This window comes from Trichomonas vaginalis, chromosome II, assembly GCF_026262505.1.
Source record: "Trichomonas vaginalis G3 chromosome II, whole genome shotgun sequence".
NCBI lineage: Eukaryota > Parabasalia > Trichomonadida > Trichomonadidae > Trichomonas > Trichomonas vaginalis.
In genome coordinates this window covers 25,765,631-25,793,614 of record NC_067204.1, presented here as the reverse complement: position 1 = coordinate 25,793,614, position 27,984 = coordinate 25,765,631, and the positions used below count along the sequence as shown (strand labels likewise).

General features: G+C 31.4%; 7 protein-coding genes and 4 pseudogenes across 11 annotated transcripts, besides 4 other annotated features; 3 read left to right on the top strand and 8 right to left on the bottom strand.

The window, feature by feature from the left end:
- Window positions 1-6,397: part of a mobile genetic element that runs on past the window's edge.
- Window positions 859-1,215, bottom strand: TVAGG3_0610100 (uncharacterized protein; the record flags this gene model as incomplete). The annotated part of the gene is made up of 1 exon (XM_051240007.1): window positions 859-1,215. The coding sequence occupies one exon, from the start codon at window positions 1,213-1,215 to the stop codon at window positions 859-861; it is 357 nt and encodes a 118-aa protein (XP_051097831.1).
- Window positions 2,032-2,891, bottom strand: TVAGG3_0610090 (annotated as a pseudogene). The gene has a single exon. A coding segment is annotated over exon 1 (860 nt).
- TVAGG3_0610080 lies at window positions 3,042-3,276 on the bottom strand (annotated as a pseudogene). The gene has a single exon. A coding segment is annotated over exon 1 (235 nt).
- TVAGG3_0610070 lies at window positions 4,509-5,464 on the top strand (annotated as a pseudogene). Its single transcript has one exon. A coding segment is annotated over exon 1 (956 nt).
- A 457-nt stretch (window positions 6,398-6,854) lies between the features above and the next one.
- Window positions 6,855-7,599, top strand: TVAGG3_0610050 (annotated as a pseudogene). The gene has a single exon. A coding segment is annotated over exon 1 (745 nt).
- Window positions 7,600-7,962: 363 nt separating this feature from the next.
- Window positions 7,963-8,322, bottom strand: TVAGG3_0610040 (uncharacterized protein; the record flags this gene model as incomplete). Its single annotated transcript, XM_051240006.1, has 1 exon — window positions 7,963-8,322. The coding sequence occupies one exon, from the start codon at window positions 8,320-8,322 to the stop codon at window positions 7,963-7,965; it is 360 nt and encodes a 119-aa protein (XP_051097830.1).
- Window positions 8,323-9,681: 1,359 nt separating this feature from the next.
- Window positions 9,682-9,719: a mobile genetic element.
- Window positions 9,720-10,894: 1,175 nt separating this feature from the next.
- Window positions 10,895-10,931: a mobile genetic element.
- A 7,173-nt stretch (window positions 10,932-18,104) lies between these two features.
- On the bottom strand, window positions 18,105-18,991 carry TVAGG3_0610010 (uncharacterized protein; the record flags this gene model as incomplete). The annotated part of the gene is made up of 1 exon (XM_001319543.1): window positions 18,581-18,991. The coding sequence occupies one exon, from the start codon at window positions 18,989-18,991 to the stop codon at window positions 18,581-18,583; it is 411 nt and encodes a 136-aa protein (XP_001319578.1).
- Window positions 18,992-19,065: 74 nt separating this feature from the next.
- Window positions 19,066-22,503, bottom strand: TVAGG3_0610000 (RNA polymerase III type 3 promoter DNA binding; the record flags this gene model as incomplete). Its single annotated transcript, XM_001319542.2, has 1 exon — window positions 19,473-20,702. One exon carries the CDS (start codon window positions 20,700-20,702, stop codon window positions 19,473-19,475), a length of 1,230 nt encoding a protein of 409 aa, XP_001319577.1.
- A 1,625-nt stretch (window positions 22,504-24,128) lies between these two features.
- Window positions 24,129-27,618: a mobile genetic element.
- On the bottom strand, window positions 24,651-25,487 carry TVAGG3_0609990 (uncharacterized protein; the record flags this gene model as incomplete). The annotated part of the gene is made up of 1 exon (XM_001319541.2): window positions 24,651-25,487. The coding sequence occupies one exon, from the start codon at window positions 25,485-25,487 to the stop codon at window positions 24,651-24,653; it is 837 nt and encodes a 278-aa protein (XP_001319576.2).
- Window positions 25,997-27,129, bottom strand: TVAGG3_0609980 (uncharacterized protein; the record flags this gene model as incomplete). Its single annotated transcript, XM_001319539.2, has 1 exon — window positions 25,997-27,129. A coding segment is annotated over one exon (1,133 nt), but the record flags the coding sequence as incomplete, so codon positions are not given.
- Window positions 27,619-27,667: 49 nt separating the features above from the next.
- TVAGG3_0609960 (tropomyosin family) lies at window positions 27,668-27,892 on the top strand (the record flags this gene model as incomplete). Its single annotated transcript, XM_001319538.1, has 1 exon — window positions 27,668-27,892. One exon carries the CDS (start codon window positions 27,668-27,670, stop codon window positions 27,890-27,892), a length of 225 nt encoding a protein of 74 aa, XP_001319573.1.
- Between the last annotated feature and the right edge of the window lie 92 nt (window positions 27,893-27,984).

Below are 27,984 nucleotides of genomic sequence, written 5' to 3'. Positions count from 1 at the left end.
AAAAAATAAAACTAACTTTATTTTTTCTATCTTAAGGAAATTCATGACAAATTCAAGAGGTGAAAAAAGAGGTGAGAAAACAGGTGAGATCTCACCTCTTCACCTAAACATTATTTTTGGGTCCTTTACACTCATTACGAAGAAGTCTTGACAAAACATTTACGAAGAAGTCATGACAAATTCAAGAGGTGAAAAAACAGGTGAGAAAACAGGTGAGATCTAACATGCTAACATAAATTATATTTTTGGTGTAAATTTCATGATTTTCGAGAGTTTTAGACCATGTTAGAAAACAGGTGAGAAAACAGGTGAGATCTAACATTCTAACATAAACTTTATTTTTGCTGAATTCAGCAACAAAATGAACGAGGTCAGGATGTATGTAAATACATTTGAATTCATTCATAACACCCTTTGTAAGCTCATAAAATGCTTGTTTTGAGGTCGAGCCACTTTTGGCTCCACCGTATTCTTTCAACCAAAACTCAAGAATTTCCTGCATGAATTTTGTATAAAAAGCAACCGCCGGAATTCAGACTGTTGCTATATTCTTCACAAAATGCCTTATAATACTCTTCCCAGGACTTATTTTCCAACAACTTTCTAAAGTCTTTCCTAAACTGACTGACTGACTGACTGACGGCACAAAGTGGCTTAGCGAAAACATTAATATATAAAATTCATGAAAATTCAAGAGGGTGAAAAAACAGGTGAAAAAACAGGTTAGATCTAACCATCTACCCTAAATTATATTTTTGGGTCCTTTACACTCATTACGAAGAAGTCTTGACAAAACATTTACGAAGAAGTCTTGACAAATTCATGAGGGTAGAAATGAGGTTAGAAATGAGGTTAGATCTAACCATCTACCCTAAACATTATTTTTGGGTCCGGGAACAACTTTCTCTCAATTGGAGCTGTGGCATACTCTTTGCGTAAGCGGTTCAGACCTTCTTCGAACTCTTGGTCTCTCTTCGATTTGGATTGAGATTGGAATTGCTGGGGTGGAGCTTGCTGGAACATCCAAGGGTTGGGGAAGTAAGGCATAGGCTGAGGAGGGTAGTTCGGGAAGCCTTGTGGTGGGTAGTAACCTTGAGGTGGAAATTGGTAGTAAATCGGAGGTACTTGCTGGAACTGAGGTTGCTGAGGAGACTGTTGTGGTTCTTTAGGTTCCTCTGGTTTGGGAATGGACTGGGTTGGTGGGACGTGGGACATTCGTTGTGGCTAACCGTCGGACCACAAGATAAAAATCTCTGCTACTAGAGTACTGCTACTGACAGTAGCAGTACTTTTACTGACAGTAGCAGTACTTTTTCTGACAGTAAGCAGTACTTTTTCTGACAGTAGCAGTACTTTATCGTCGAAAACCCTCTCAAATTTTCCTTTTTACTGACAGTAGCAGTACTTTTACTGACAGTAGCAGTACTTTTACTGACAGTAGCAGTACTTTTACTGACAGTAGCAGTACTTTTTTCTGACAGTAGCAGTACTTTTTCTGACAGTAGCAGTACTTTTACTGACAGTAGCAATGGTCGAGGTCGAACCTACCGACGAGGCAATTTACCTAATTGAACTTAACGACTGCGTAAAAGACTACTTGCGCAAGGTCATGAAGCCCAAGGTCAAGTTTCACCACTATTTCTGGAAGGGCTGCCTTGAATCTCGAGACTTCGACTGGAATTCCAATTGAGGTACCAGACGGGACAGCCTACGACGACATAAAGCAAGCAAAGAAGGAAGCCATTATAAAGTTCTTTGCCAAGCGTCCTTGGATACTACTTCCAAACAGAGAGAGTCCAATTCCACGAATTATACAAATTCTCAGAGCACTGTTCCACTTCTCAGGACAACCGTTCTTCATAACCTGTGAAGGCGACATCCAACCAGTTCAGTAAACCTTAACGTTTAACTTCACTTTTTTATGTTTTTTGTGAAAGTGTCAAAATAAATTGTTTTCATGAGTTTTCTACGATGTTAGAAAAGTGGTTAGAAAACGTGTTAGATCTAACATGCTAACATAAACATTATTTTTCAATACTTTTTCAGCACTTTTCCGTAGTTATATATGAAAGACAATTCGAGATAAAAGTCATAGTACAATGGAATAATATGTTGCACACCATTTGTTGTGAACCAAACTTGAAAGTCAGAAGAAACTGTTACTAGGTGGTTCGTAGAATTTAGAAGCAAAGTCATAAAAGTCCTTACCAATACATAGAAAACTATTGTTGCTTGAACTGAAACTTGCATGACACATAACATTTTGAGGGTCAAACACGTTTCTATAAACTGTCAAATCTGCTGGTGGAGTATAAATTGAAATGGACCATCTGGTGGTAATGGTTCGTTCTGGTTTAGTAACCGAAGAAATTGTGCCCAAGAACGTTTGTCTACTTTCCAAAATAAAAACTCTGTATCTCTTGGAGGGTTAATTTCAATCTTTTGAAATGAAACGGTGGAGTTCATCTTGTCATATTCTAGTTTCAGATAGTATGTTCCATTTAGTAAAGAGTCGTATTTTTCTTGAAATTCCCAATAATATTTGTTCATTTGAGTTTGAAAGTCATTTAGAGTTTTCTCAAGACTTTCGTCTGAACGAACTGTAAAGATTCTCATTTCGTCAAATTTGTCTATTAGACATCAGAACCTTTATACTGCCCATGAAAATATACTGCGAACATAAATGCGTTAGTTCTATTTGAAAACAAAACTCTTCTAAATCCTATTGCCTTTGCATCTGAAGGACTTTGAAGCCAACGAATTGGATAGTCAAACCTGTATACTCGGGATGAAATTTCTTCATCTGAAATAGTCCTACCAGCATTTGTAAAGATATAGTCTAACGGTTTTGTATCTGCTACTTTTGTTCTTTGTTTTTCAACCTGAAGCATTTAATATATGTAAAAATATATTGTTTTAAAATGGTATGCCATTTCATATTTCTCATCTAACAAACAGTTTCCCAACGGTCTTCTCCAACAAACTCAGGCGTACATTTCAAATAAAATTTAAAAAATGTCACTTTTTTAAAAAATAAATTTTTACTTCATGCAATGTTCACTAACATCGAAAGGCATGTCCATAAGACGTTCTTCTTCTAACCTTCTAGTCTGTTTGGATAATTGGCACGTGCTGTTTCCAAATCCATTTCGTAGGTCAGACCAGCCAGTTTGTCATAGACTTTTATGGGTCTTCCCTTCCTATATTAAAATTCTTCGAAACTCTCCAACCATATCTTTGCAACTCTGCTTTTATTCTAGCAGATTTTCTATCCATTCTATATGGGGGCATTTTTATAAAATAAAAAAATATTTTTTCTTTACTTTACATAACCGCCTGCTGCCATAAGTCTTTGACGCCAACCCATACCAGCTAATGAAGGTTGACTTGGTTTAGTTTGGAAACTAAACTTTGGTTTTGGTTTATCTTTCAGTTTTTGGTTTTTCTTCTTCTATCGTTTTCGTCACTTTTCGGTTTCTCTGACTTTACTTCACTTGCAGGAACAGTTGTGTCGTCAACATCTTCATAAATATCATATGCCATTTGTTTTGTTTTTTCCTTTCAACTTTTTGTGTTTGTAAAGTTTAGAATATTTCGACTCTAAGTCAATGAGATGTTCTATAATGAACTGTTGGTCAGTGAAGTAAACTTTTCCATCTGTTGTCTCGAAAGCTCCTTCAGACTTCAATATTTATTTGTGAGAGTCTGTTTCTTTTTTGAAGATACTTGCCGTTCCATTTTTATGAAAAGTGACTTTGTAGTTAGGGTTTGTATTTCCAGACCTGGCACTTTCTATTATTGAATTTTTCTCTTCATCTGTAAGTTCTTTGACAGGTTTTTGACAATGGTTCTGAACTTTTTGTTTGTGGTGTCAAATCTACCGTTTCAACTTCTTCGGTCATTTCATCTCAGTAAAAAATTTTAGTTTGGTTTGTTTTCAACTGGTTGTTGTTGTTTTTTAAGTCGGTCTAAAACTTCCTGAGGTATAGGAAGAACTTGACAAACACGTTGTGTAACTGCTGGAAGCCGACAAATCCATCTTGAACCCATTTGTCTCAATGCTGTATTGTTCATTTCATCTCAGTAAAAAACTTTACATTCCCCACGTTGAGGCGGTTGAGGTTGGTTATTGTTTACCCATGTTGTGCATGGTTATATCCTCTGTTAAAGAATCTTTCACCTTGGTCCATATAGTGTCCTGCTTGGTTATAGTAGTCATTTGCTTTGTTATAATAGTTCCTGCTTGTCTTCCTACATTGTCCATCCATCCTTGAACTTTTCCTCTTGTTTCAGGATTTGGAATAAGATTTGTTGCATCTCGTGCTACATCCCAACCTTTCTGTACAGTTTGTATAATAGGTTGTGCTTTCTCTTTAAGTATACCTAATGTACTCAAAATCTTCCTTCCAACTCCAAATACACCTCTGGCTATTGTTCCCACTGCGGGCAAAAATCTGGATGCAACTCCTGCTAATGCGCCAAATAAACCCATTTCTTATAGGATAAAAATGACGAATCCAAACAAGGACCCCTATGTTTCTAAAGCGACAAAAAAAAGCACTCATGATAAAAATCTTTAGTTCAAACCAAATGCTTGGTTTATGGATATCTTGGAAAACATTCCGAGAGTTAGAACAGATGGACCACCATACTGGCTAATATTTGTCGGTCAAAACACAAGATACTGTGAAGCCATACCATTACAGTCCAAAGCTATTTTAGATATCTTAGCAGCTTTGACAATATTCGTTGACAAATACCATCCAACAAAACTGACATCTGACTGTGAAAGTTCTTTCAAATCAGATGATGTAAAAACTATCTGCGTTCAAAAAATGTAAACCAATATTTCATTGTCGACCAAAACCATTCTGCTCTTGGTGTCATTGACGGTTGTATAAAAATGTTAAGAGACTTAAACCAACCACAAGGTGGTGAAGCAAATGAAATGTCATATGACGACAAATATAGACACTTCTCCATGGCAAAGATGAGACAAGTTTTAAATATTTACAATAGCCGTAAACAAAAAGGTTTGGGAAACTCCCCCGAAGAAATGAAAAACAACCCTGACTTAGAGAAAGACTATATATTTAATAATTTAGTCAAAAGAGACAAACAAGAAAGAATGCCGGGCTTCAAACTTCAGAAAGGTGACAAAGTAAAAATAGAAATACCTAAACGCGACCCATATGAAAATACTATTGACTATGACAACAATGGGAACCCGACAGGTACTCACATTCGTGTTCGTAAAAATAGAAGAAAGTATACAAGAGAATATTATGAAGTTTTAGGCAAACATGGCAAAATGTACACACTGCAAGCAGAAGATAAAACTACTATTGTCAGACCTCGTTTCAAACTTGTCAAAGTTCAAGGTGGTATACTTTCAAAGACAGTTCCTAACAAATATAAGACAACTCCTGACGAATATGCTAAAGAAGTTGAAAATGACGACTAAGCATTTCTATACCATGCGTAAACTGTCATGTAAGGTGGCATGTATTCTTTACTTTGTCCCGTTGTTTGCGTATATCCTGAAACGCGATGTGTATGGTCTCCTTCTCCCCAAGTGTCATCCAGTAACCATTTATAGCAAACTTAACGTCGTCTTTAACATCATATCCTTTACCTTTTGTCATTGCTGACCAACCCCAATATTTATGCCTATGCAAACCTGCTTGAGATGTACTTAAATTTATGTAGTGACTGTGTGCAGGTAAATTTGCACCTGAAATCGTTTTACTTCCACCTGTTTCCTTTGAAGAGTTTGCACAATACAAAAACCGGTCGACTATTTGAGTCCAAGTTCCAAAACCCAGAACTGTTTCTGGTCTGGTAGAGTTCATTGACGTATAAATAGAGCCTATAGGATATAATGTTTGAAGTATTCTGTCTTTAATGTTTGAAGCTCTGTTTTGTCTGCTTTCTTGTCTAACATTGCGGGTAGTTCATATGCTTCAAAGTTTCTGGCATGACTTTCAATGTTCCTGCAACTCTTATCTAAATTGTTAAGAGTATCTTTTACGCTTGTACTCGATTTTCTAAAGGTGCACTTGAACCAAGGTCAAAGTTCAGTATTATGTCGTCTGCTCTAACAGTTGTAAACTTGTATGTGTATGAGTCTTATTTGCTTTCTTCTCTAACTCATCGTTAACATAAGTTTTATCTGCTTTAAGGTCTAAACATCCTGAAACCCATCCTGTATCAGCTTTAGTTTTTAAAATCTTCGATGTCCATTCATGATACCATTCAGCCCTTTCTATATTTCATTATCTTTTTCATCCACATATTCCTTACCGCTTTCTTCTCTAACTTACTACCACATATTCCTCATCCGCTTTCTTTCAAGGCTAAACGTTTAAGTCTGTTATTTCAGATATAGAATGGTATGAGTCTTTTTAGAATATTCGTTTTAGCTCTTGTCACTTCACTTGACATTTTATTGTCAACATATGTTTTGTCTGCTAGTTCAGGATGAGTATGTTCTTTTGTTGCATAGCATTTGTTAGCTCTTTCTTCTTCTTTTGCTATTGCATCGTCTACATATTCTTTGTCAGCTTTGTTTCAATCTGCTTTCAAAAGAAGTTCATTTATAGGTTTCTCGTTTAAAGTTCCTTTTGTTGGATTTATACAGACAGTATTGTTCTTCTTGTCTTGAAATAGAAACTCATCTGTTAAAGGGTTTAATGTCAGTTTTAAGTTTCCTTCTTTCAATGACTCAGATATCTTAGAATAGTTTGAAAAGTTTGTTGTGTTCTTATTTAGAGCTTTGCATAATGAGTTGTCGGTTGTGTTGTATTTCTCTCATGGAAGCAATATCTTTCGACATTTTTTATTCTAGATAAAATATGCTTCAATAGAAAAAGAAAATTCAAGAGTTGCTACAACTAAACCATTAGATGAACTTTTTACTAATGTCGGTCAAAAGTTTGAGACAGAGACCGTAAAGCATGAAGGCTATCGTTTTGACTACCCATTAAGATGGTTAAGAGACCCATCTGTCACAAAAGCTATTGGCTTTCGTAGAATGAAGTTCATTTCAGAAGCCATACATGGTTTCCCATTTACGGTCGGTTTTGAAGTTCGATACTATAACAAAGAAAAACGTATGTATGAGAAATTTGAACAGGGAAAACTTTTACAAGTTAGTTTGCTTGTAAACTTAGAAACAACTCTTCAAGCTTTTCAAGAAAAATAAACGATATCTATATCGAATATGCAAAACAGTATAACATTGACGAAGGAGAATACCATCTCGATATTATTTATGACAGGAAAAATGCAACTGTTAAAATCAATAGAATAGAAGACCTTGGAGAAAACGTTTATATTTCTACAAAATATAACAACTTGGCATGGTATAGATTTTGAGGATGTTAAATCAGCCTGCAGCATATCCAGTACACCCAGACTTTTATGAAGTCGAAAACCCTAATGGAACATATGAAAATGTTTTCGACCCAGCTGCTATTATTGTTCATGCTTCATTTTCTGGCGCCCAAAACTCTTTCTTATGCTTGGCAAATGACTTTTACGAAAACCTACAAAGTTATACGAACCACCAAGTGGAAGTATTTCAGACTTTCAAGTATGGTTTACTACAGATGGAAGAAAAAGAATAATTCCATTATACCATGCGTTTTCTTAGAACTTAGTTTCATATACAACTACTATCGAACGGTAAAAATATAATTTTTTAATACGGTTGAGGTGTTGGATTTGTTGCCAACTAGACTGTGGTGCAGGTTCAGGCTGTTGTATAACAGGAGCTTGCTCTTCTGGTTCAGGGTCTTTAGGTATAATACCAACAAACTGACCTACCCTTTTACCAATATTTTTGACACCGTTCCAAATTCCTCTTCCTACGGTTTTTATTCCATTCCATATACCTCTTCCAACATTTCGAAAGAAGTTTCCTATCTTACTGAAGAAACCCATTTTACTATATGTAAAAATCTAATGTCCGCCTAGTCTCTTACGTTTCCTGTTGAGTTCCATAGCATTCTTTAACTGGAGCTCATACATTCTGTTTCTCCTCTGGTAGAAAATATTCTGGTCAACTCCTGTGTTCGCGTCATCTGCATAAAGTTGTTTATATCCCACTTCAGGGTTTGTATAAAACTCTTTCCATCTCATATTTGCATACCATGGTGGCAAACCTAACGCAGCGTCATTTGACATGGCAGTTTGCATTTGTACATCTGTTGGCACTTGACCATAGTTTGCCATTGCAGTTTGTATTCTAACTTCATTTGGAATATTCTCTGGGTTTGGTTGTCCAGGTTGCTGTGCATTCGCTAAGTTCTGTGCGTCCATTTAATATTAGATAAAAATATCTCTTACGAGTACATATACTGAACATTTGCAGGCATTGGTTCATCTTCATATTCTCTATATCTTTCTGCCACGTCAAAAGAAATAAATGACACAATGGAAAAAACCTAAAACAAGTAGTCCTATTTCAAACCACATTTACTTACTAATAAAATTTCTTTGTTATGACACTTTCTCCGGTTTATAGGACCTCTCTCATATTCTATCTTGTCATATCTAAACTTATAGTCATGTATGTCCTCTAACCATCTCATAACGGTTTCCAAACCACTTTTATCGGATGTAAAGTAAAAGCATGGATGGTTATGTAAAACGTCTAAAGTTTCTAAAGAGTCTCTCAAAGTCCAGTCTACTTGGTATTGAAAATCTCATGTGTTATAGAACGGCGGGTCCACTATAAAGAAAACATTTTCCTTGTCTTTATATTTTTCATACAACTCTGTCCAATAACATCTCACAAACTCTATACCCTCAATATATTTTTCTATGTCCTCTTTGAAAACATTTGTATAGTTAAGATATAAAACTTTTGACATAAGTGTTTCAATGTCATGAACTCTTATAGAACCACTATATAATAGTCTAGCAGATATACTATCCCAGTCTATATATTCTGCTTTTTTCAAAACCTCTCTCACAATATTTTTCTTATCTAATGGTATACGTTCCATCTTACCTATAGGTATCTTTTCTTTTAACTCTTTCAATATATTGTTTGTGTCTGGTATATGTTTGAGACGGTCCATATAGTTGTCGAAGTCATTGCATATAATCTTTGAGTCTGGGAATATTGTATGGCACAAATGGGATATATAGAAACTTCCACCGAACAAATCTACAAATGTTAGACCATTCGGTAGTTTCTTAAGTTCTCTCAATATAATATCTTTACATCTACTCTTATTTCCAAAGAACGGTAACGGAGGTTTTGTAAAATTCATTTATATATAATAATAAAAATGTTTTTACCCGAAAAGTGACAGAAAAGTGACAAAGCATGAAAACATATATAATTTGTGAAAAGCGACACATTATATAATGTTTTCGACCCAGAAGAAGGCTTCTTCCCAGAAGCAATGGAGGAAGAAGAAGAGTCCTCCGAATTCACACCAGAAGACTAACAATTTTCCGAATAAAAACTTCATTTATACTAAACATCTTCGGGGCTAGAGGGCACGAAGTGCCTGGAAGCCCCACTACCTTTTTTTTTTTTTTGATGTTTTCACAAATCAGATTTTTAATCTCTATAATGCATAATTCACTCAATATCTCAATTTTGATATTGCGAGATATTTTTGCTATCGGTTTCGCAATTTTGACACAATAGCAAGAGGGTTCTATTGTTGTAAACAGAAATTCATCAAAAGTGACACCTCAGAAAAGCTAAAATATTGAATTTTTGGAACTTTTGATAGAGCACGTTTTTAAATATTAATTAAAGTAAATGTATATTTTGTAAAGATTCTTTTTAATAAAAAAAAATAAAATTTTGAAGAAGAACACAAAATCTTCTGAAAAATAATATCACATAAACTCATATTATTTTCTAATATATAACTATTTTATATAAAAATCAAATTCAATGATCTTAAAAGCGAATGATAAACCTCAAATTTACGAATATAATGAGTGGGAATATAATGCTTATCTATCATAAAACCATATGAAATATCAATTTTGCTTTACGCCTAATTTTTGACGACAATTAGCAAAAAATGTTAAATGTTAACACTCAGTCCATTTGAATATGAAAAATAAAATTGACTTTGATTAAATGTTTTTATTTATCATGCAATTCTTCTTGCGACCAAAGGTTTGAATAAAATTTCAAAAAATAAGATAGCTTAAAAAATAATATACGGTAGTGTTTACTAATAGATGAATAGTATATAAATTCTATTAAAATGGATTTGATCCAAAAAATATAAAACCAAAAATAATTGTTATAATTTAAATGAAGAAGTAATTTAAAACGATTTTATTTATGATCAAATTTTATATATTTTTTTGGATCAAATCCATTTAATAGAATTTATATACTATTCATCTATTAGTAAACACTACCGTATATTATTTTTTAAGCTATCTTATTTTTTGAAATTTTATTCAAACCTTTGGTCGCAAGAAGAATTGCATGATAAATAAAAACATTTAATCAAAGTCAATTTTATTTTCATATTCAAATGGACTGAGTGTTAACATTTAACATTTTTTGCTAATTGTCGTCAAAAATTAGGCGTAAAGCAAAAATTGATATTTCATATGGTTTTATGATAGATAAGCATTATATTCCCACTCATTATATTCGTAAATTTTGAGGTTTATCATTCGCTTTTAAGATCATTGAATTTGATTTTTATATAAAATAGTTATATATTAGAAAATAATATGAGTTTATGTGATATTATTTTTCAGAAGATTTCATTCTATATGCCTATGAAAAGTACTCTCAAAACTAACTTTTTCCTAATTATAATTAAATCTAGAATGTTATATTATGCTTGGTATAATTTTATTTTTCTCATTCAATTTAGAATTTACAAATGTCAAAAAATTGAGAGCCGTCACTTTTGATGAATTTCAGTTTATTACACTATAAGCATTATTATCAACGTAGAATCTGAATATCATATCAGAAAATGTCGCAAATCTGACATTTACCCGACCAAATAGCAAAAATAATTGAATACTTTTCGCAAAAACTTTAAAAATCGATAAAAATATGAAATATAGATATTAAAGAGACTTTTTATATAATATTCATAAAGATTTTCCAAAAATATGATACCGCAAAATTAAAAAAGTGACGTCTTGAGTGGAGTCAAAGGTCGAAATTGCTGGCTAAATGTTTTTTTAGCGAAATTGCGTATTGTACGTTTTTTCGCAAAACGAAACCCTTATTACTAGTTAAAAAATCATTTGGTATTGATCAAGTTATTTTTTCTGGATAAGATATTATATGGATAATTGGATAGAAAATACAATTATATAATCTTGTACCTGGTTTAATTAAGCTAATTGTCATCAGAAACTTGTAATTTTTATGAATTTCAGATTTTCTTTTCATTACTGCTTTTCTTAATAGGTCAAGTTCTTATTTACGTTATAAAGTATGATATTTACAAATATCAAGTTATCATGTTTTTTGAGAAATTATGAGAAACAAACAAAAATGAAAAAGATAGGAATAGCAATGAATAGTGATGTGGGTATAGAAAATGTAAGAGATATGAATGCAAAGCAATCAGTATTTAGGACATTGACCATAGATTTCGAAAAAAAATGCTGCATATTGAGCGAAAACTATGATTATATTATAAGGCTGTCATTAAAGCATAATGAAACTATTCCCTTTTCATTTTAATCGAATAAGATAGTAAAGATTTTTGAATTAGCTAGAAACTGATGAGATGTTTTCACAAATCAGATTTTTAATCTCTATAATGCATAATTCACTCAATATCTCAATTTTGATATTGCGAGATATTTTTGCTATCGGTTTCGCAATTTTGACACAATAGCAAGAGGGTTCTATAAGCATTATTATCAACGTAGAATCTGAATATCATATCAGAAAATGTCGCAAATCTGACATTTACCCGACCAAATAGCAAAAATAATTGAATACTTTTCGCAAAAACTTTAAAAATCGATAAAAATATGAAATATAGATATTAAAGAGACTTTTTATATAATATTCATAAAGATTTTCCAAAAATATGATACCGCAAAATTAAAAAAGTGACGTCTTGAGTGGAGTCAAAGGTCGAAATTGCTAGCTAAATGTTTTTTTAGCGAAATTGCGTATTGTACGTTTTTTCGCAAAACGAAACCCTTATTTGTAAGCTGTAAATAATGATTTGTTATAAGAAGATGGTCTTTTTCACCAAGAAAAATTTTGTGTGTAAAAAATTTTTATCGTCTGACAAGTTTCTCTGTGAAATAAGAAAATTTAATGTGTGTTTACATTAGGAAAATATTTATAGAAATAAATATAAGAAATTAGAGAAAAAAAATTTAAAAAGTAAAAAAATGAAGAAAATAACTGGAATACGAAGAATTTAGGGAGGATAGAGTGCATTATTGTTCTAAGCATGTCATTCCGGGAGACATTGCCTGTGCATGTCTCCCAGAATGGCATACTGTTCCGCATTCATAACTTGAATGCGGAACTTTGACCGACAAGAGTGCATTGTGCACTCTTGTTGGTCTGCATGTGTCATTCCGGGAGACATTGCCTCTGCATGTCTCCCAGAATGATACTGTTATTGCATTCAGAATACGAACTTTGACCGACAAGAGTGCATTGTGCACTCTTGTTGGTCTGCATGTGTCATTCCGGGAGACATTGCCTGTGCATGTCTCCCAGAATGGCATACTTTCCATTCATAACTTGAATGCGGAACTTTGACCGACAAGAGTGCATTGTGCACTCTTGTTTGTCATCCACTATGATACCTAGAGAAAATACTTTACTTACATTATTTAAAATATTAATTTCCCTATTTAATATTTATTTATTATTTTTTGTGCTTTATATTCCCTATGGCATGTACTGAACTATTTTATAGACTCTACCGAGCTATCTCCACATATAAACATTTGACAATAACACATATATACTCTCTTCATATTCTAGTCTCATGACATATTATTGCAAAAGCTATATTTATACAGCATACCTCATAAAGTCTCATTATATCCCTATCTAAGCGTTCAAAACCTATTTTCCCCACGTAATCTGATTCTTCAGGCTCCGCTGATTCGATTTCTGCTGTCAGATCGTGAAAATATGAATCACATAACAAGATAAACGCATGTTACCCAACTTGATATTTTCCGTAAAATAATAAGTTCAAACAATATCATTTTAGAAAAATTCAATTTTTTCCAAAAGTGTGTGAATTCAAAAAGTCACAATATATCTAGTTATTACCCAGTATTAATTTTTTTAATTTAGTTTTTGAGATATTCATTTTATAATACGTATTATTCAGAAAATTAAATACATTTGTAAGGGAAAAAGGAATTAATAACAAATATATGAATATCGTGGAAGAGTCAATTTGAAGAAAACATTATTATTTTGGATTTGTGTTTATCTTGTTATGTGATTCATATTTTCACGATCTGACAGCAGAAATCGAATCAGCGGAGCCTGAAGAATCAGATTACGTGGGGAAAATAGGTTTTGAACGCTTAGATAGGGATATAATGAGACTTTATGAGGTATGCTGTATAAATATAGCTTTTGCAATAATATGTCATGAGACTAGAATATGAAGAGAGTATATATGTGTTATTGTCAAATGTTTATATGTGGAGATAGCTCGGTAGAGTCTATAAAATAGTTCAGTACATGCCATAGGGAATATAAAGCACAAAAAATAATAAATAAATATTAAATAGGGAAATTAATATTTTAAATAATGTAAGTAAAGTATTTTCTCTAGGTATCATAGTGGATGACAAACAAGAGTGCACAATGCACTCTTGTCGGTCAAAGTTTTGCATCAAGTTATGATGCAACAGTATGCCATTCTGGGAGACATGCACAGGCAATGTCTCCCGGAATGACACATGCAGACCAACAAGAGTGCACAATGCACTCTTGTCGGTCAAAGTTTTCAAGTTATGAATGCGGAACAGTATGCCATTCTGGGAGACATGCAGAGGCAATGTCTCCCGGAATGACACATGCAGACCAACAAGAGTGAACAATCCGCTTTCTCCTTTGAAATCCAACATTCTAATCACATCTACATTAATAAATTGTTATAAAATACTAATCAAAGATCCAATACAATTCTACTATCTTATACACATTACCAATGTTAACACCTCTTATAACTTAAATTATTTCATAAAATTTGTTTTTATATCTTATTATTTTCTCATAATGCTTCTAATACATCTCTAATTTCTTACATTCAAACACCAATATCGTCATACTATCATAAGCACTTAATTTTTTCAAAATTTTAGACTTAAATTTGAGCTACATTTTCATTATCATTTTTAGCCTTAAGCTTCTATAAGGTTATAATACATTATCGTAATATTCTAATATTTATGATTCTTACTACTCAATTCAATATAATCATATAAGTCACTCATAATCAGGAGCATAATTTAAAAATCTATAGCTCATATTTTGACAATTATATATATAGATGATGCATATTGCAATTCCGGTTTCAACACGATCAAATGTCAAACCATGATAAAATATATATCAATTTACAAAATATCGATTAACATTAGAATCCATATCTAATTCCATCAATGCACAAGTTGTAAATGCTTAATTCATCTTTGAGAAACGTGAATAGCACAATTTTATAAGATTATTTGTTGAATATTTAAAATATAAGCCAAATCGAATCTGCTGTATATTACTTTAGTTTATAATTGAATGTTAAATGTGCTCAGATAAATATTTGAGTCAGATATCGCATTTTCTAATTTCAAAATTTATCTCATGAAGTTAGAATTTATTTGATCATACAACATCATATTAGTCAAACTAGAGTTCAATCGCGATTCCAAAATGGAACAATTGCTTGTTTTATCAAAATGTTAAAATATTAATCTAAAAAACTTAATATCTAACCAAAACATTCTAGAAATATCATATACAGGTATATGCAATCTAAATGCACACGAAATACTGAAAATTAAAAAGAACATTTATGAGATTATTAAATCTTATGCATTTCAATGAAGAGTCGATAATTATCATCTCTATAGGTTATATATCAACATATGAGTTTTTGGATTGACCACTACTATACTAATGTGATCAAATTAATCTGATTCCTTGAATTTTCATTTGAAGCATTCGCAGTAGTAGGAGTACCTTCATATATTAACATATTAAAAAATTGCGCCCAGATTCGCAGTTTAATCATGATTTTAAGATTGCATTAGATTTCGAAATGCAGAAAAAAATCACTTTAGTTTCCCTTCAAACTCTAAGCATAAGCATGTCTCTATATGAGGAAACTATTTGAGCTATTCATTTGGCGGCTCAAAAACTCATGTTGCCTGAGCGCAGAAAATACCAATTTTTGGACCCTGGGTAGGGGTCATGCATGTTTTCTAAATGTTGGAAAAGTAGGGTATACGGTCTAGGTGAAGACATTGCGGATCGAAGATCCGCAATGTCTGAACCCCCCAAATTTATATTAAAAAGTATGTTATTATATGGGAAAAATTCGAGATTTCGAACTCAAAATTTAGAATCGGGTTATTATGGATTCTCTCGCTTTGGGAGGGCGCTTTGCGCCCTCCCAAAGCGATAAAAGGTCGAAAATGCTTATCGAATAAAATCATATATCAGAAAAAATGACTTTGGATATGATAAATATCATTGTCATAATTGATACATATTATATTGCACATTATTTTGAAATTTTATTTTTTCAAAATTTTCAAAATTTAATTTTGATTTATATCTAAATATTATATGATTTTAAGATAGCATCTCTCAATTTTATTAAAACGGTTTTTGGTTTCCCTCAAATATGTTAAAATTGAGAAAAACAAAACATTTTTAGGTGAAGCACTCTGAAGTTCTGAGCCAGACTTCAGATATCTCGATACAGTGAAGTACCCAAAATCATGGACATTTGCCATAAATATTTATCGCTCGAATTTTGCAATTGAACTTTGCGTTCGATATCTGATTATACATACTTTCGAAATTGTAAGACCTAGCGACCACACACTAACACAATCACTCAGTCGAATCAATTGATCCAATTCTCCATTATATTATTGGTTTATAATAAGAAAATTTGATAAAAAGTCAAAAAATAAGCGATATCAAAGATTACTTTATGGGTGTACTATTAATTGACCCTTTTCTGATTAATTGCGAATTACTGAAATGTATTTATTTGTTAGATTCTTATATAAATTTTAAAAATCTCTTTATTTTCTTAAGTTCTACTTACAATTTGTAATCTTTTATTTCATAGTAAGGATGTCAATTTGGAAGAAAAGTGAGAAAATTCCTAAAATGCTAAAAATGAATTTTCCAAACGTACTTTTTTATCTCATTTTTTTGATTTTGAAAAAAATTTGGAGAGAAGAACTCTTCGTTTTTGAATTTTGTCACGATGGTTTTAAAGTATATTAGACACATGTATTGATATTACTATTTTTGTATATTTTGAGAGAAAATCCCTAAAAAGTGAGAAAATCTGAGACGGTTTGAGAAAATATATAAACTATTGAAAATTTGAATTAAACTTCTAATTTGGAAAAAAGAAATTTGGAAAGAAGAAAATTCAAAAATCGAGATTTAGACTCAGTATCAAATGGAGAACAAAATGTTTCTTCATATGAAGGAAAAAATTTTCTTGAGAAGAAATAGATTTTAAAATTTTATTGTATGTAATGAAATAAACAAATATTAAAATTATTTTTGATAACAAGAAAATTCCCAACAGAAAATATTTGAGACAAAGAAAAAAAGAAAATTGAAAAATATTACTCTCCTTTACATTTCATGGGATTTTCAATTTATTTTCATAAAATTGACAATTTTATACGTTTAGATGAAAATAAGTGATTTTGCTTGAAATAAAAATTATTGTTTGTTTACAGCTATCAAATAGATTTTTGCTATTTTGATTAAAATTTGTTAATCAAATTAATAATTTTTTTTCTAAATATCTTAAATATCTGGATCACTCACTGATACGATGAATTAAACGATAAAAATAATACAAACTCAACTAAGTTTCCTGTCTTTCAACCAAAAAATATTATGCAATTTAAATTAAATTGTTTATTCAAAGATAAAACAAAGATAAAGTAATTATAATTATCATATACTTTATGAATAACTCTCTAATTGGATAAGATTTTCGTACAAATATTTTTATTAATATCGATAAGAATATGTTTACCTACTATCACCATATGTCGATAAACGAGAGTAGAGTGATTTTTATCATCGAAACTTTTTAAAAGCTGTAAGCAGGAAGTAATAATCTTGTTTTTTCTGAGTTAGTTGTAGAACTATTGATGCCCGAGTTATCATTGTGATGCAGAAGGATATCAATGTACTGACTGAAGGATATGAATTGAATTGAATTTTATTGAATTTCAATTTGATCAAAATTTGTTGAAATGATATGAATGTGTCAACTTCTGTATCATTCTCCTTCACTCCTTCCTTATTCTTTCGAGAACGAAGCTAGCTCAGCTTTCGCTGAGCGAATTGACACTTTTCATGCCCTAAACGTACATACTCTCAAATTTATCGAAAAAATTAATACCACCTAAACTAGTATATTCTTATTTTAAATATGATATTATCCTTATATTCCACACTAAAATTCATTTAAATCAACTTTTAAAAAAGTTCGAATCCTGCGCGTCTCACTTTTTAAATTTTCCAAATGGAAAATTATATTCTCCTAAAGTGAAAACAATTTTCCAAATTGACTTCCTTATTCATAGATATATACTTTTAATAAAATAACAAAACTCAGTTTCATCATAACAGACTTGTTAATATGATTGTATTCTAGGGTAATATTCAATGAATCTTCAAAAATCTTAAATATCTAGTGATTGGAGAAATATTTAGCTATTGTACGTTCAAGAATTGAGTTTCAATGGACATTTCTGCTGATCAAACTTGGAAATCTATACGCAGTGGCTGGCAATCAAAAACTCGAAAAATATGAATTACTTTTCATAAAAAACGTAATTTGAAGTTTCAATAAAAAAATAATATAAAATTTATTCTCTGTTTATTAATATGAGAAGTGTATTAAATCGTTTTATGGAGTAAAGTATTTGAAATGACCTTGTAGTTATTGAATAATCTCACCTAAAATCCGAGATATGATTATGATCTAAATTTATCTTAAATGGCTGATATGGTAAAATACCAATATGTGTAAATACCAAATCCGTCATAGAAAGGTTTGATAACTCGAAACAAAATTAGGTGGCTTTGCGAAATTCAAGAAAAATCTTGAATACTTCCAAGTAGTACGATGTAAGGAAGTTCAGATTAACAGGCAATGCGTTCCGAAAAGAATGTTTCTGGAACATCTCAAAATATTATTTCAAATTGAGAAAATTTCCGGAAAAGATTAGGAAAAGCATGGGAAGTTCCTTATCAAAGTAACGGATATCATCTCAATTTTGCTTATTTTAGAAACCTAAAAAGAATAAATTTCTAAAAATAAGCAAAATGCGGCCAATCAATAGCAGATTACTTAATCTGATCTAAAAGAGATATACCCGTATTATCTGTACATACTTCTTGATAGATTTTGTTATTATCGTCGAACAATGATGGTTCGTGGAAGGGAAATTGCGTGTCTGGGCTTGGGGAGTAAGTTCTTTGTCTTGTGAATGCCATCACGGCTGGTAAAAATGAAGGAGTTTGTTGTGGCATAAATCGTTTGGAAATTGATGATAATTTGAAACCTTTCGTGTCTTCTAATTCACGAGAAGGATCATCTACAAAATATGCTTTAATACTCGGCGCTTTTGTGGATGGAAAATTAAAATTGAAAAAAGAGAACTCCATTTCATCACCTTTTAAATCTGCAAATCCAGGCACTTCTATACGCAAGTTTGCGCCTTTTAAGACCTTGGTTTCGCCAAGGTCTTGTTGCATTTTCCAAATGAAAAAGTGACAAAGGAATGTACAACAATAGAAAATCAGATCTCTGAATAAGAAAGTTGTATTTCACATTTTCTATTTAGTTATAATTTCTTTTTACAAGTATATGTTATGAGTTAAATTATCATTTGTATAATATTTTGAATCAAATATTTTGTTTGGGTTGATGTTAAATGATTAACATAATAACAAGTCTTACTAATAATGAGAAATAAACCGATAGAAGAGATCGATGCTGGCTTATGTATATTGGCTGAACTAGTGTCTCCAAATCTAGTGTGAAATTACCATTTTCACATTATTATCTTATGTGTTTTATAAAATCTACAACTTTTAGAATTGAAATTATTAGTAAAATCAATATATTAAAGGTATTATTGAGAAAAATTTTCCAGAAATAAACTAAAAAAAGTAAAAATTTATAACAAAACAAATCACAAACAGTAAAAAACAAAAACTATAGCCATTAAATTGCTTAATCTTCAACAATATCTTCGAAATTGTCGTCATCTCCAGCAATTTCATCGTTATCGGCAATGAGCATTCCGTTATCTTGTACATAGACTGCATCGCTGTCCTGGTATGTAGAAGTTTGTTTCTTCTTTCTGTGGCGTTTTTGTTTTGGTTCTTTTGGTGGAGCGTTGAAGTGGCTCTTGAACATGGCCATGTAAAGTGTAAGCTTTTTCTCGGACTCCTCTGGTGTAAGGATTTCCTGGTCAATCGATTCTAGCTCTGGATCTTCGAAATCTTCGTCATCGAAATTCTGATCTTCCTGTTCTTGTTTTTCGCCTTTGACTTCTTCGGCAATTTCATCTAGAAGGTTCTTGTTCTTACTACGTTTCATAATTGGTGGTAATTCGTGGGAATCGTCGTCTAAAATTGATTCTGAAAGTCTAAGTTGGTCGATAGATTCTCTTGCAAGTTCTGTCTCGGAAATTTCTTTAAGACGCTTGTTAATAGTACTTGTGCAGACTCTTGCGATTTCCTTGATTCTTTCTTTAGAAATAGGTATATGGTGGATCTGGCAAGCAATCATAATTGCTGTTCCTACGATTCCTGATGGCTTTCTACCAGTCTGAATCCAATCTCGATCTAAACGATGGACAATGTGGATTGCTGTATCATGTACTGCCTTGAGGTTACGGCCAAGATTTAATTCTTCAAGGAAGCGAGTAATATAAAGTACAGGATCAATAGTTGGAAGAGGTTGATTGACTGCGTGAGCAAGTCTGAGGGCCGTAGCAGCTAATTCGTAAATGCCACATGATACGTGTTCGGCAACATCATCTAAAAGATAACCTGAAGAACGATTAACACGAATTGCAACATAAACTGCAGCTGCAGACACAATTTCGATGGTACGACCTCTTGTAAAGCGATGCTTGACTGCGATTTGATAAATTCGATGTGCTAATTCAACTGCATCTTGAGATAATTTCGGCAAATTATCACAAATTGCGTCAATTTTATTCAAGCCTTCAGTAACAGTTTGCGTGGAGACACCACCACCCATGCCTGACATACCAGATGATGGGACGAACTGACCAGACACTGTGGCAGCGCCATGTGCGTTATCAATGAAAGAAAGTTCGTTAACAAGAGCTTGTTCTTGAAGAATAAGACCACAAGCCGAGCAGATTCTCCTGCCATTATCGTTAATAATTGTACCTTCGCCACCACACTGAGGACACCTATTCGAACTCATTAAAAATTTTCTCTAATAAAAATGACAAAAATTTCGTGAAATTTTAGGATTCGTTAAAATGAGTCAGTGTTCCATGAATTTACCTTATAATCTTAATAAGAGAATGCATGACTATTCCACCCATCAATGCCAGGCTAATGCAGAGCCTGAAATCCAAAATAGAAATGTTTCCAACAAAATACTAGAATATCTTTATCATTATAAAGACGAATACGGAAAAATAGATTTTGCACTTGACGAAGTACAGATCGATACTGTTCTATTGAATCTTAATGGAGAATCTTCCGATTTATTTGACGAAATTTCTAAAATTGCAGAAAATGATAATAGGGTCTTAGAAAGGACAATAATAAATCAGCAATACATCGCTATTAATGATCAATCCTATATTTTTGCTAAATCAATTAAATATAGGATGTTTAATTTAACATGCCAAAATAGTGAACTAAGCTGGGTGACTTGGTGATACTCTCCCTATTATATTCTCACCCTTTTGACACTCATATGAGAACTGAAGCTTATTCGCTTTGCAAACAAGATTAGACATGAATTTTATATGGATAGATTCATTAGCTAGCCTTGCTTGTATTAGCGAATACGTTTTCAGGCCATTTTTAGGGAGATTATTTTGATAATTTCAACAAAGCACAAGAACTGCAATTACTAACAACATGGTTCGCTACAAATTCCACAGAATATACGATCTGCACTATCTTTTAAAGGAACGTAATGTTCCGCAATAATGCAATGTCAAGGGTGTATTTTACGAAATCATGCCATAGAATCATGTTTGTTTGTTGATAAAAGCTGGGTTTTGAGACTTCGCTTAAAAATTAATTTTTCAAATTTCACATTCGAAATTAAAATTTCAGTTTTACAAAGAAAGCTCAGAGTAAGTTTAAAATGTCGATACTTTTTATGCTACGATGATAGTTTTGCTAACTGTCATAATTTTAAAATAATACACAAATAATTTCCGAATTACTGCTAAATTAAACACCTTACTTTAAGACAAATTATTCTTTTCTTATTTTTTATTATAATAATCTACTTATTTCCCTTCAGTATCCAAGTTTTAGTAAAATTTCATTCTAAATTTCAGCATGTATACATATATGCAATAATCGCAATTAATAACAAGATGTGAAATATACTACGTAAACCATTTTATAATTCATCTGATATTTTATTCTTTTCTCTGATAAAATTAATATAAAATTATTTAAATATTTTTCATATTTTTTGTATTTGTTTATAAGAACATATATTCTTATTTTATTTTGTAGATTTCATTTCTTTCTAAACATAACTTTATCGGTGAAAATTTTCAAAAATATCAAATTTTTTATAATTTTTTCCAAAAAAAATCTAAGTTTTGTCTTTTTGATTTTGTCCACTTCATTTTTTTCCTAGCTAGGGTTGTTAGATTCCCGACGATAGGTGTCTTGGAAGATTTGCCTGGTGTCATCATAGTGTCTTTAAATCAAAAATTTTATTTTGAAGTTAGTTTTATTGATTTTTCAATAAAAAACATTTCTAAAACAAGAAAATAAAACGATAAAATATTTATATTTTATATAAGGATCTTATATATTTAAAATAAATATCATTTTATTTTTTTCATTGGTGTTTGTCAAACCATAATACACTATTCAAAAATTCAATGTGTCTTGCGGTTTCAAAAGACACCTTCAAATTGAACGATAGCACAGACACTATTGAATTTTACCCATTGTATTTAGTTTTTACCCTTTTTATTTTTAAGAATTAATGACTGAAACAGCCGTTTTGCTATGACCTCAATCACTTTTATTTATTATTTTAAATATTTTTTAATTTTATTATTTGAATAGGCCAACTTATATTTGAGAAGCTCAATTTGAGACCACTTAATACATTGAAATATCATAAATATTGAAATATTAAAAAGTGTATTTCAAAATATTGAAATTATAAAAATTTATAATACTGAAATTGAGACAAATTAATAAATTCAATGTGTTTTTTTGAAATAACTCTCAAATATTATTTTTTTTTATTTAATGATGAATAAATATGATTGCTTTAGTCAATCATAAAAACTAATTTAAGTTTAAAATAATGAAAGGATAATTTGATCGTTTTTTAAAATACAATTATTTTTGATGATTTGCAAGAATCTTTGAAAAGAATATAATATAGGTTCTATTTTTGTAAAATTTATCCAAATCATGTATTACATAAATTACGATTAAAACGATGAAAGAACCAAAAAGTGTGTTTTGTGTTTTGTTGTTGCGTGTTGGATGCGGGATCCTGTTATTTCCGAAATCGACAAAAAATTTGGAAATTTAATTTCCGAAATCGAAATTATATTAATGTTTTTAATATTCTTATATCAAAAGGATTAAAGTTCATTAAGAGAAAAACAATTCTTCTTCTTCAATCTATTGGCGCATTTATTTCTACACGCCAATAAGGAAGGGAAAATTATAAGACACCATGGTGTCTTCAAAACGCTAATTTTTGATATTTTTAACAACCCTATTCCTAGCAATTTAGTGTTCGCGAATTTTTTTGGAAAAAGTCCATAGCTCGTTTAGGCAAAGAGGCATCATCACCAACCGCACATCTTCATGCACAATCGATTTAAACTCGAAAACAACACACATACCTTAAATATTCGAAATTATTAACACAATTTTCATAATATTCAACTCGAATACGTATACAACCATCAAAATATACTAAAGATCTCAGATTTAACAATAAAACTACCACTTAATACACTATTACAGATACAAATTAGAAGTCACCACAACAAAAGAGCAAAAGAGAAAGAGAAGACAAGAAGAACATGAATAAAGACAACAAACTAAACCTGATTCAGAAGAAAAAGTACGAGACAAGTACAAATTAAACACTTAATTTACTGTTTCGAACAGGAATTTTGGCCCGAACACAACAGGGCCTATATAAAGACGAATCAATATATCTATTTATCTTGTTTGTATTCGAATAAACTAATTATTTAGTCTTAAAAATCATATCTTTTTCCTCTCATTGGATGTCAAATTTTTTTGAGTAGTTTACACTTTTGGCGGGATTCCCAAATTATGTTTGATTTTGTGTTTATTTATCTCTATATCACATATTATGCATAATATTCTCATATCAAAGATTTTTGAAATTTTCAGATTTTTTTTCGAAACCAATGCATATCTTTTCTTATGATATTTAGAAAGCACATTAGGCGTTAACTATATATCTCCATTATTAGCCGGAATTAGGTTTCTCCATTCAAAAGTCACGTTTCTGCCACCACCAAACCCTCAAAATTTCACCAAAAAAAGGGGTATGTTAAATGAACAGAATGAAAAAATGCTTCTTTTACCAAATCATTAAATGAACAGAATGAAAAAAATGCTTCTTTTACCAAATCATTAAGGGTGCCCTATAGACGATAGCTCCCCCTCAGAAAAAACAACCTTAAATAAAACCAATGCTTTTCGAGACCTATTTTGGTACCTCCAAAAACATTTTTCTCGGCAAAAAATCAAGTTGATGTATTTTGTTTTGTCATCGTAGATACTCTAATTTTCGCCCAGTAATGTTATATAAAAGGAGCTTTTTTGTCGAAATGCAAAACAAAATTGGCCGTTAATGTGGTGAATTATCGATTTTTGGTACAGCATACTTTCTTATCAATGAATAAATGCAGCTACTTGATAAAAGAGTCTTCAAAAGCAACTTTTGAAAAAAATATTCCTTATTTACATCAAGAGCCGAATACTTTTACGATAAATATTAATAAAATTTGTCGGTATTTATTCTTACAGATTATCAGATCACAAAAGCCAAAAATTGTTTATTATTTTTTTCAGAATAAAAATTTCGAATGTATCAATTATATCAAATACATACATTTTATTCATACATTACAAATGAAATATTTAATTTTTGAAAAACCTAAATTTTTTCGAAAATCAAATATTTCGGTGTATTATATGCGCCTTTGTTTAAATTATTCGCCAATTCCTCATCACGAATGTAAGATATTTTGGTATTACAAAAGAGAATCCATGAATTGATGTTTTCGTCCAAAATAATAATATTATATTGTCGACTGTGATAAGTTATTATGGCTACTAGTTTGGATTTTACAGCTGGATTGTTATTCCATGTGTAATCATCCAATGGAAACGTAAAACCAGCAACATCAATAAAAAGATAATCTGAAAAAGTAGGAGTAACTTGAAGTTCGTTATTATTAACAAGAGGAATGTCAATTTTATCTGTAAATCCCCAGCAGAATTTTTTGAAATAATCAATAAGATCTAGTTGCCTAGCTTCACATGCAAGCGATTCTTGTAATTGTTTGAAAGCATCAATTGGATCAGCTTGATGTATCTTTTGCCGTTTCGAGTACAGGTGATACAGATAAGTAACATCTGCATTTTCCGAAAAGTTCCGATTTGTGAGCGATAATATTTCTTTGTATATTAACTGTTGCTCATTGGGATTAGAGAATAATTCGTCAAATAGTTTGTGCATTAATGGTCGAAATGTAATAAGTTGAACAATAACGGCAAGAAAACTGAGATTTTTTCCAAGCTTGATACCAAGCTTTTGTTTTTTAGGCTTATCATGAGTTTTTCTGAGTGTCTGTGGAAGTTGTATCAAATCAGGATGAAAATCTGCTATCATTTCAAGAGATGGTGGATTGTGGCTGAGGACGTTAAGATAATTGATTGCGTTTATCTTAATTTTCTCAAAGTTATGAAAATCAGTAAAAGCTGAATTCATAATTTCTTTTGCTTGCTGAGAATCGTAAACTGCAACAGCCGAGATGTTTTCTTCATTAATACGAATTAAAGACGAGTACGTATTATAAAGATCTTGTTTAAATTTGGATAATAAATTTTGGAATTCTTGAGGATCATCTGGAATTTCCTTCGCCTTGAAGAAAAATGAAAACCTTTTCCAATCTGGTGGTACTTTATACGGAACCAAATATAGATTTTTTGTTGAATTTTGGATAATCTGTTGGAAGTGAAAGATTTTCAGATTCTGACGGTTCTTCATCCGCTGGCGGATCCTCATCGTCAGTGTATTCAATTTTTTCGGATCTGGATCCATCTTTTGACGGTTTATGAGGAACTAAGTCAGCGAATTCTGGGTCAATTTCATCTGGAATGTAATGAACGCATCTGTTATGATTTCTGTAGTTTTCCGAAGTTCTTCTGATATGGTCATAATCGGATTTATTTTCGAAATTTAATATAACTTGTAAAATATCTTCATCAAAATAAGAATCATCTATACCCATTAATCTTCTTAGTTTTGTCTTCCAATTGTCTTCATTATACGCAAATACAGAAACAAAAATTCTGGCTGGAAATCCAATAATCCAACGAAGATTTTTTGGGACTAAATGGGCTTTCAATGAATTGAAAGCTTCGTTGAAATTTGTATGATATTGTTTGCTGATTCTTAGAAACAATGGAGCAATATTTGTAATAATTTCTCTTTTTTCGATATGCTCTGGTGATTCTCCTGGATATCTATTAATTAATCCCATCCATCTCTGAACCTTTTGCTCTGGTTTTAATGTTGGGCATGCAAAAAGGATCCTAAATATTTTTTCAAATTTAGGATATTTAGTGACAATTTTTGAAAATGCTGATTTTATCACATGATTTGGATCTCTTACATGTGATAATTGTGCACCAGAATTCTCTATCATTGTTGAATCTTTAACATCACCATCTGAACAAAAAACTTTTATTTTTTTCCATAAATCAGATTTCAACATATCACGTAATGCATAGCTTTCCATTAATCCTGGTGAAATTTTTGGTTCAACCAAAATTTTGGGACTTTTGAATTTTATTAATTCTGGATGCCTTGAAACTATTCTAAAATCTAATATTTTGTTTGTATTTATATCTATAAGCGTAATGACGGCATGTAAAGCATCGCGCTTAGAACTCCATGCGCAATCTAATGAAACATTAAATTTGTATTCTGAATCATGTTTAAGAATTTCTTGTATATTAGCTTCACAACTTGCTGTTGCAACTTTCTCAAGATCTGGCAATATGCTCTTTAGATGCGCAAGTAATGTAGTTTCTGTTGGGCAATGAAAGTTTAGGAGTGATGCCAATTCGATGTGTTTTAAAAATCCTGCACCAGATATAAGAGAAATGTAAGTATGAAGATTCTTGACAACGTCACTATACGGAACTCCAGGCTTAAATTTGACGTTGAATATTGTTTCTTCCTTAACATTTGATTGTGAATGATCTTGTTTTGAATTAAGCTGGTTTAGATTAATGAAATGCGAAAAAGGTTTCTTATTTGAATAAACAGTTCGATGATAAACCCTTTTTTGGCAGTCATCAGCTTTATATGTTATTAATATCTCTTCAATTGTGTATCCTTCCATGATTGGAATAGAATACTCCATAGGAAGAGCTAAAATCCCGCCAAATTTTACGGTTTTTTTAATACAAAAGTAATCAAAGTGAATAAAGCAAAGATATATATTGTATTTAATCAGTCAATTGATATTGGGTAGAATATATGCTCAATATTTCATTTTTCAAATTTATTATTTCAAAAAACCAATAATTGGCGACATTGTTTACTGTAATAATTGTTTTTAATAAAAACACTATATGCCTTCCTTATTTTCTTTCTTTCTTATTTTTTTGAAAAAATCAAAAAAAAAACTCGAAAAAAATCAAAAAATCACAAAATCGATGAATTCTCAACGTAATTTAAATCTTCAAAATCGTAGAGATTGGTCATAATATAACTAAGCATTATGATATGGTAAAGTTCAAAAAATCTCTCTCTTGAACGAGATAAAAGCTTAACAGAAATAACCTTAAAAGTGCTTTTCTGAGGGTGGTCTATCGTCTATAGGGCACCCTTAAATGATCTGAGCTCATCTATTAATTCAACTTTTCAATCTTTCAAAGATGAATTTAAAGAAACTCTTGGTAATCTCACAAAAACTGTTGGAGAACTCACAGGAAAAGTTGAAGGACTCCCAGGAAAAATTGAAGGACTCACAGGAAAAGTTGAAGAACTCACAGGAAAGGTTGGAGAACTCACAGGAAAAGTTGAAGGACTCACAGGAAAAGTTGAAGAACTCACAGGAAAGGTTGGAAAACTCACAGGAAAAGTTGAAGGACTCAACTTAAAAGCTGACCAAAATCTAGCTACTCTCCAATCAGCTATTGCCGAAAATAAAAATTTGATTTCCCAATGTTGTGATTACCTAAAAAATTTTCTT